The following is a 7,842-nucleotide window of genomic DNA, read 5'->3' as shown; positions in this document are numbered from 1 at the left end:
ATGCAGGACGCAGGTGGACAATGACGGCGACGGCTTTGTGGGCGGCCTCGAGGGCGCAGCCTTCATTCGCCGGGCCAACCTACAGAACGACGCGAACCGCGAGGTGCAAGGCGAAAGACCATGGCCGATGGCGACGTTGGCGTAGGTGTGGCGGCTGGCGAGCGGCGGCAAATCGCAGGACAAGCTCGGGAAGGACTCGTGGTTTGTCGCGATGAAGCTCGTCGCGCTGGTCCAGAGCTGTGGCAAGTGCAAGCTCCAGCTCTTGTACGAAGCGAGTGCGCCACTGCCGCTGCCCGACTTTCACCTCGAGGGCCCACCGGACAATGTGGTACGAGCATCCGAGCGTCCGTCGCGTGCATCGTCGTACCTAGTTGCCATCGCCGCCCGAGGGCCACGAGCGCCATTTCCAGATCAGCGTGAGCAGCCCCACTGTCGTGGGTACAAGCTACAGCCGGTTCACGCAGTACATTGTGTCGACAACCGTATGACGCGTTGAACGCAACATGAAGCTCAAGCGATGCATTAGACTGACAGCCCTCTCTTCCCCATGACGTCGTGCCAAGTGCGCCGGCGGTTTAGCGATTTCGAGTGGCTGCACCAGCGGCTCACACACCGCTTCCGTGGTACCATCATTCCGCCGATCCCGGAGAAGCGCTGGACTGGCAACATGGACGCCACCTTTGTCGAGGAGCGCCGGCAAGCGCTCGAGCACTTTATCGTAATGTCTTCTGCTTGTCTCGAGATGGATAGACAATATGATGCATCGTAGAACGAAGTGTGCAACCACGAAAAGCTCTCCAAGACGTTTGAAGTGCAAATCATGCTCACGGCCAACAACGAGGTACGCGCTGCACTCGACCGCAAAGCCGAACGAGCAGAACTTAGGGCCTCGTCGCCGGCCGGGAGCTCCTCGCCATCCAACCCGCGGTGGCGGCCTACGTGCCAAAAGCCTCGTCGGTCACGGGGTTATGGAGCTCGATGCGCGACTCGCTCTTCGTCTCGGCTGTCCAGCAAGCTGTCGAGATCAAGACCGACCAAGACTACACCAAGGTACTATCGTTCGCTATTGACAATATTGCCATCATATGCTGCTAGATTGGCGAACACATCGACGTGTACCGGAAACGCATTGAAGACGTCGTGCGCTGCTCGGACGTCGTGTACACGGCCCAGCGCGCGGAGGGCTACGAGCTCTCGCGTTGCGGCACGTACTTCTCCAACCTCGCCGTGCAGGAGCGCATGGACGTGGCCACAAGCCAGCTCATGGGCGTACGCCATACCCTTGTAAGCATAGGCTCATCATCGAGCTCCACTAGAGCACGGGCGAGTGCTTTGAGGCCCTCTCACTCGTGTATCAAGACCAGGTACGTCGCTTCTTCTGCCAACGCCAAGCCACTTGGAGCGCTTGTATCGTAGCTGGATGCGGTGCTGGCCAACTACGTCTCCAACATTCGATACCTTGCTGGCAAAGTTGGGGCTGTCAAGGTATCTCTGCTCGTCACGCGCTGCTGTGGACAAGGTGTCGGTGCCTGTGTAGACGGTTCTGAGCAACCGGGAACACGCAATCAAGGAAGTGCACTTGGCGAGCGCGACCATGCACCGCAACAAGGAGCGGTTCGCGGCGGCGCGTGCGAGCAGCGGGGCCGCGGCGTCGGCCATGATTGCCGAGCAGAGAATGGTCTCGGTACGTGCGCCCCACGCGCTCGGACGCTCGACCGGTCGTAGGCCGAAGACCGTATGAACACGGCCAAAGAGCAGGTCGACTTTATCGCATCGAGCCTCAAGGTCGAGACGCAGCGCCTCGACTTGGGCAAAGCCGCCGAGCTCAAGCAGTCGCTTCTCGCGCTCGCAACGACGCACATTGCCTACCACGCCAAGGTCCACTCTCACCAATTTGGCTAGCATCTCATGCCCGAACCCTAGGCGCGCGAATCGTGGGCGGCCTTGCTGCCCGACATTGGCGTCTCGGAGCGCGACGTGGCCGCCAGCGTCGAGCGAACGTCGCGCTCCGTAGTCTTTGCGCGGCCCGGGGCGCCCCGCGCGACAATGTAAACGCAAATGACATCGCTCTGTAAGGTCATGACGCTTCCCCGACTTGCGTGCGTCCTTGCCTGCCTCGCGTTGTGCTGCGCGTCTGCAAGCCTAGACTAGACTGGCATCGCATGACCAGACCAACGCCGCAACCCGATCCCATGACGTGGACGGCGAGTGTCTCGACGGAGCTTCATGGACCGTTGGAAGTGCAGAGCCGAGTTGAAGGTATCCCGACAGCAAGGATACGGCGTGGATTCTCAGCGCCAGTATGCAAAGACAATGTCTACAGTCGTAGTTACGCTGCGTCGTCGTCGTCGCCGTCGGCATTGGTCTTTGTCTCTTCGTCGTCGTCGTCGTCATCGACCAAAATGGCCGTGTCCGTGTCAATGACGTCATCGTCGTCATCGTCTTCGTCGTCATTGATGAGCAGGTCGTCGTCGTCCTGCGCGTTGGCCGCGGCTTCGTCGGCCGCAACGAGCACTTCACCATCCTCAAACTTGAGGCCGTCAAAGATCGAGAGGTCCGACATTGTGAGCACGTTGTACGACTCGATGACCGTGTCCCGGTCCCAGACATCCCGCGTGTAGCGCTGCCAGCCGCGCGGCGTCACGACCGGATCGGTCTACACGCCATAAGACAACTTGTCTGTGTTGCATCGTCTACCTCGGTCGTCGTTTGAAGGAGGTTGCTCAGGTGCTGCTGGATCGCGGCACGCAACACGTTGCCATCGTCGTCGGGCTTGCCAATCTCAAAGTGGCCCTGATACAAACTTGATACAATACGGCCTTGCCACATTCCTACCTTGTACATCTTGCGCAAGTTGTCAAAGGAACGGTGTGTGATGTGGATGCCGGCGGGTGTCATGTGCGGCGTCGGTGTCCACTGTTGGAGGTACGCGTGGACGTCGACGTGGCTCGGGCCAAAGCCGGATGCAATCGGCGACATGAGTGCCCTACACAGTATCTGTATGAGACTATCGCACAGGTGAACGTTGCCTACTTGACACACGAGTGCGTCGCCTTGTAGCGCAAAATGTCGACGTATTTATGCGTCTCGTTGACAAAGCCCCACGACCCGTTCAGCTGCTGGTGCTGGCTCACAAACGTGCGGCAGGTCGCAATCACTTGCTGGTGCGCGGGCGACGTCACCGAGAAGAGCTGCATGCAGTGCAGGGCCGTGCCGAGCTGGTCGTACATGGTTGAATTCATCCATTTCCGGAGCATGTCGGCGTTGAAGAGAAGCTTGTGCTCGAGCGCAAAGAGCGACGGGTGGAACAGCCGGGTTCCGTGGTTGCTCAGGAGGTCCAAGAGCGAGCAAATCATCTTGAGCCTAGTACATCGATACAGTGGCCACGGACCATACCGCAACGGTCGTACTGCTCGCCGTAGAGCGTGTTTTCCTGCACCGAGGCCGGGTTTGTGATGTAGCACTTGCGTAGCACCGGCCAGTGCTGGATCACGTCGACAATGCTGCACCCAATGGACATGCCCACTTGCTCTACATACGCCCACCCTCCATGTATGCCGCATTCTGAGAGATGGCGTCATTACCGGCGTGGTAGACGATCACAAACGTCGACCGAAACCCTTCGTATAGAGACGGAAACGAGCAGAGTCGACCGCACTTGCACTTGACGACCTAAGGACATTGTCAGTGGACTCCTTAAATCGCCCGAAACAAAGTAGACAAGCAAGCACGTACTCGACGGTCATTGCGAATGCCACAGCCGCCACAGAGGTTCGAGTACCGGACGTTGGGCAGCTCCCTTCGCGGGTCCCACCCCAGGAGGTCCACGACCGAGTGCTGTGCGATTTGCACGGCGATGGCCTCGACAAGCGCGTTCGAGACGTTGGCTCGCTTGAGACTAGCGATACATACTGTCAGTTTGAGATGCGAAGGACGTCTACGGACCTGTAGAGACCGACGATGGCGTTGATAAGGTCTTTGGTCGAGAGCTTCTTGGTCACAACGTCCACGAGCTTGTCCCGGAGCCAGCGCTACGTGTGTTCGCAACAACGTAAACAAAAGACAATATTCTCCATACCTGTGTAAACTGAGGAATGTAGTACTCGGCCATGGGCTTGACGGCCGGCGGCGCGTGGACAGCGAGCTCGAGCAGGTGCAGCACCGAGACGTGCCCCACGAGCGAGAAGAGGTCCGGCTTGGACATGACCGAGTGGATGTAGGAAATGCCACGGACCATCTATTTTGCATGAGCGACAGCATGCAGCGTCCACGATACGCACCGCAGCGGTAGTCGGGTCGCTATTCGCGACTGGTTCAAAGGCGGGCGCGGCTTGCGTGAGGCGGCAGCTGCCGCAGAGCTGGTGACCTACACGTCGCCAAGGTCGTTAAATCCGAGAGAACGGGCGGATGCACCGTACCGCCAATGCACTCGGCGTGCACTGTGATCAAGCAGCCCATGCACGGCAAGACTTGGCCGTCGTTGCGGCCGCAGAGCCAGCACGGCTTGACGGTGCTCACGGTCGCGGGCACGGGCTTGACGACGACGGGCGGCGTAGCTGGGTGCGTGAGCCACGAAGGTGCTGTCTTTAGAGCCTCGGCCGACATGGCCGGCACGGTCGTCTCGATGGGCTTGGGGCGCTTGGTCGGGCCACTCTCGTCCAAGGTCGGTCCGGCGCGTTTGGCCGCTACCGGCTCGTCGGCTGTCGTCGGCGTGGCCGCTGGGACAATAGGTTGTACTGAAGATGCTGCATGCATGCCGTTAGTGCTGGTAGCGACCGGCGGCTCTACAGGCGCCTCTCGTGGGGCAGGCGATGCAATCGATGCCACTGCAGCCTGCTCGGGGTGTGTCTCGGGCTGCAGCGGGCGCACCTCATCGTCGACGAGGAAGTCGTCTATCGCGGGGTCTGGCATGTCCCCGAGGCCCTTCATGGGCTCCCCCCGACTCGCTCCTCCCAGCCCATGCTCCATGCTGGCCTCTGTCAGGTTTTGATCCATGGGATCTTGGGTGGTCGGTCATAGAATTCCGATTGTTTTATTCCGCATACAAAACACCATATCATGCTGTCAAATATAATGATGAAAATGCAACGTGCGGATTGGTCCATTAATTCGAGCTCGCCCAATGGCCTTTCTAGAGGAAATCATTTTAGCCAATCTTTGGACTGAAAAGCCCGACTTTGCACCAATCTACGCGTGGCACGCGCGGTGTCATAAGAAAACCGACCGCATGACGCCCAAGTCGCCTCGACCGCAGGTCCACGACGACTCGGACTCGGGCTCGGACGACGAGTTCCTGCGTTTGGCCTCCGCCTCGGCGCGCCGCAAGGCCGGCCTGCCCGCGCGGACGCTCTCCCCGCGCCACAACCTCGAGACCAGGACCGAGAAGAGCACAAAGGCGCTGCGCAATGCGGCGCGCAAGACGACCTTTGTCGTGACGGGCAAGAACGCCGAGCACCGCCGCCTCCAAGCAACCGTCGACGCGCTTGAGGCCAGGGCGCGCAGCGTCACAATTGGTGCGCCAGCGACAGGCAAGACCATTTTCGAGCAAAAGGCCGCCGCCAATGACATCCCCGCGTCCGCTGTTGCGTTCCAGAGCGCGCCGTCCGACGTCCAAGACATGTACAAGGAAGGATACAGCTACATGTCGGACGAGATGTGGAAGGAAGCGTGCGCATCGTGGGAGAAGATCGTCGCGCTCCCGTCGCCGCCATCGCTCGACTGGTTCTTGCCGCTTCTCGCGCAGCTTGCATTTGCCTACAAGAAGCAGGGGTATCTCCGCATGGCGCTCAAGTGCTACCACCGCATTCGCGGCGACATCCAACGCGCGGGCGACGGCCACGACGACTTCTTGGCCGACACGCTGCACCAAATGTCGGCCATCTACCACGAACTCGGGGACATGGAGCATGCATTGGCGTACACGGACGAGGCGAATGCACTCCTCCTCGACCTCGTCGGCAAGAGCTGCGAGACGCCGGCCGAGAAGGCGCGCGTCGACGAGCTGCACCAAAGCCGGCAGCTCGGGCGGCTGCTGCAGGACGCGGCGACCGGTGAGTTTGCCAGCGTCCACGCCGCCCTCGAGGCCGGCGATGTCTCAATCGAGACACTCGCAGCCTTTGTCGACCCCACGACGCACGCGACGTTCCTCATGGCGTCGGCCGGCGCCGGCAGCCTCCACCTCGTCTCGGCGCTGCGGAATGCGATCGATACGCCAGCGGCGTGGAAGGCCTTCGTCGAGCGCAGTGACGCACACGGCAACTCGGCGCTCGCGTGGGCGTGCAAGTTTGGCCAAGTCGATGTCGTCGCGTACCTCTTGGAATCGGGCGCGTCGTTCCAGTCGCTCAAGAAGGAAGAGCTCAAGCGCTGGCCCAAAGCAAGCCTGGCAACGATTCAAGCCCACCTCGCGGCGCGCAAGCAGCACAAGGAAGCGGCACAGCAAGCACCGCCATCGGTGGTACCGGCCGCGCCGCTGTACAAGCCGCTCGTGCCCATATCGCCCAAGGCCGTGCCCGCCAAGCCGCTTGAGCTCGCACCGTTTGACGTGGCCCCGATGCCAGCGTCCTTCAACGCTGCACCTCGCAGTGCGGCGGCTGCCTCGGGTGCGCTGGCGGGGCGCGACCTCGAGGCGTGGCAGCCCGACGACGACGCGATCGCGAGCGTCACCGGCGACCTCGAAGCGACAAATGCCACGACGTGGGACCAGTTTGAAGCCAACGAACGCCTCTTTGGTGTCACGTCGGGCTACGACGAGTCGCTGTATACGACGGCGCGGACGGCGGGGACGCCGGCGCAGGAGGCTGCCGCTGCGCGTCTCGCCGCCGAAATCATGGGCCAGCGCAGTAGTAATACGCATGTCATGGAAGAGCGTGGTGTTGTCGACGCGGCCGGTCATGACCCGGAAGCGCGGTACGGCGCGGTGCTCGGCAGCGGCGCATACGCCTCGCCGACCGCCGGTCGTCGCCGGGATAACGACGATCGGTTCACAGACCGCGCAGTTTTGAATCAATCGCCACAAGATTAAGCACGACAATATGTACATCAACACGGACACCTTGTCTAGTACATTCGTATACAGCTCGTCGATTCATGGTCGTTGTGTGCAGCGTACAAGCGTACACGTCGCAGCAAGCACACGCTGGGTGCTTCAACAAAGCCAAGATCGCGTCGCACGCCAAGTGGCCAATCAGCGCCCATGGTCACTTTGCACTTATGCACGCGAGTGAGCACGTCGACGTCAGCGAGGCGCGCATCCTGGCAAGCCTCGTGGGTCACCGCCGCAAGGGCCACGCCAAGACGCTGGCGCTGTGCGAAGCCTCGTTCGAGGTGCTGCCCGACCTTCCAGACGCGCTTCGTGTTGGCCTCTTTGCATCGCCCAAGACGTACTCGGCGTACGTCCGCTTGTCAAATGCGTCGCCTGTCGTGCAGCCTGACGACGTCAAGGACGTGCGTGGCCTGTCCATCAAGCTGCTGCACGTGCCTGGCGACAAGATTCCCGAGTCGACCGAGCCCCGTAGCCAGGACTTTTTGCTCGTGAGCAGCCCATCGGTGGCTCTTGGCACGGCCAAGCTCCTCCGCGACAGCCTGCGCGACTCGCCGGCGGTCTTCAAGACCAAGATGGTCGTCAAAGGCAAGTGGCGCCGCCTCAAGGCGCTGTCGAAACCCCGCATTGTGCCGTCGTCGCTGCTCAACATTCCGTTCTACAGCGCGCTGCCGTTCGCGTTTGGCGAGGCCATGGTAGTAGAGACGAGAACCATTGGATTTGCTTACGAAATGGTACATTTAGGCGGTCAAGTATGTGCTGATGCCGACGCGAACAGCGCCTGTGCCCCGCGTCAAGCCCGT

At 61.0% G+C, this 7,842-nt stretch overlaps 3 protein-coding genes across 3 annotated transcripts; 2 read left to right on the top strand and 1 right to left on the bottom strand.

Annotated features, from left to right (window-relative positions):
* Nucleotides 1-13: 13 nt before the first annotated feature.
* SDRG_07982 (hypothetical protein) lies at nt 14-2,080 on the top strand. Its single transcript, XM_008613846.1, has 12 exons — nt 14-103; nt 146-328; nt 372-482; nt 527-718; nt 770-841; nt 886-1,050; nt 1,096-1,269; nt 1,317-1,364; nt 1,417-1,485; nt 1,538-1,684; nt 1,726-1,878; nt 1,924-2,080. Exons 2-12 carry the CDS (start codon nt 212-214, stop codon nt 2,050-2,052), a joined length of 1,377 nt encoding a protein of 458 aa, XP_008612068.1. The 5' UTR covers nt 14-103; nt 146-211; the 3' UTR covers nt 2,053-2,080.
* A 130-nt stretch (nt 2,081-2,210) lies between these two features.
* Nucleotides 2,211-5,013, bottom strand: SDRG_07981 (hypothetical protein). The gene is made up of 11 exons (XM_008613845.1): nt 4,419-5,013; nt 4,281-4,366; nt 4,079-4,237; nt 3,946-4,031; nt 3,736-3,898; nt 3,585-3,672; nt 3,411-3,531; nt 3,034-3,363; nt 2,836-2,986; nt 2,698-2,793; nt 2,211-2,656 (listed from the first exon to the last, which is right to left on the bottom strand). The coding sequence occupies exons 1-11, from the start codon at nt 4,993-4,995 to the stop codon at nt 2,330-2,332; spliced, it is 2,184 nt and encodes a 727-aa protein (XP_008612067.1). The 5' UTR covers nt 4,996-5,013; the 3' UTR covers nt 2,211-2,329.
* A 214-nt stretch (nt 5,014-5,227) lies between these two features.
* Nucleotides 5,228-7,802, top strand: SDRG_07980 (hypothetical protein; the record flags this gene model as incomplete). Its single annotated transcript, XM_008613844.1, has 3 exons — nt 5,228-6,978; nt 7,104-7,718; nt 7,784-7,802. 3 exons carry the CDS (start codon nt 5,228-5,230, stop codon nt 7,800-7,802), a joined length of 2,385 nt encoding a protein of 794 aa, XP_008612066.1.
* Nucleotides 7,803-7,842: the final 40 nt, after the last annotated feature.

Source organism: Saprolegnia diclina, assembly GCF_000281045.1.
Source record: "Saprolegnia diclina VS20 unplaced genomic scaffold supercont1.23, whole genome shotgun sequence".
Lineage (NCBI taxonomy): Eukaryota > Oomycota > Saprolegniomycetes > Saprolegniales > Saprolegniaceae > Saprolegnia > Saprolegnia diclina.
Note: the sequence above shows the minus strand (reverse complement) of the source record. Positions and strands in the feature narration are given on the sequence as shown.

What these genes read in the sequence shown, in the direction of transcription:
- SDRG_07981 (XM_008613845.1), bottom strand. Translation starts at nt 4,995, where the DNA reads ATGGATCAAAACCTGACAGAGGCCAGCATGGAGCATGGGCTGGGAGGA. An exon ending in ACATTCCTCAGTTTACACAG is followed by an intron (nt 4,032 to 4,078) that starts GTATGGAGAATA and finishes GAACACACGTAG; the next exon opens with CGCTGGCTCCGGGACAAGCT. An exon ending in GCATTCGCAATGACCGTCGA is followed by an intron (nt 3,673 to 3,735) that starts GTACGTGCTTGC and finishes CAATGTCCTTAG; the next exon opens with GTCGTCAAGTGCAAGTGCGG.
- SDRG_07982 (XM_008613846.1), top strand. Translation starts at nt 212, where the DNA reads ATGAAGCTCGTCGCGCTGGTCCAGAGCTGTGGCAAGTGCAAGCTCCAG. An exon ending in CACTCGTGTATCAAGACCAG is followed by an intron (nt 1,365 to 1,416) that starts GTACGTCGCTTC and finishes CTTGTATCGTAG; the next exon opens with CTGGATGCGGTGCTGGCCAA. An exon ending in GCAAAGTTGGGGCTGTCAAG is followed by an intron (nt 1,486 to 1,537) that starts GTATCTCTGCTC and finishes GTGCCTGTGTAG; the next exon opens with ACGGTTCTGAGCAACCGGGA.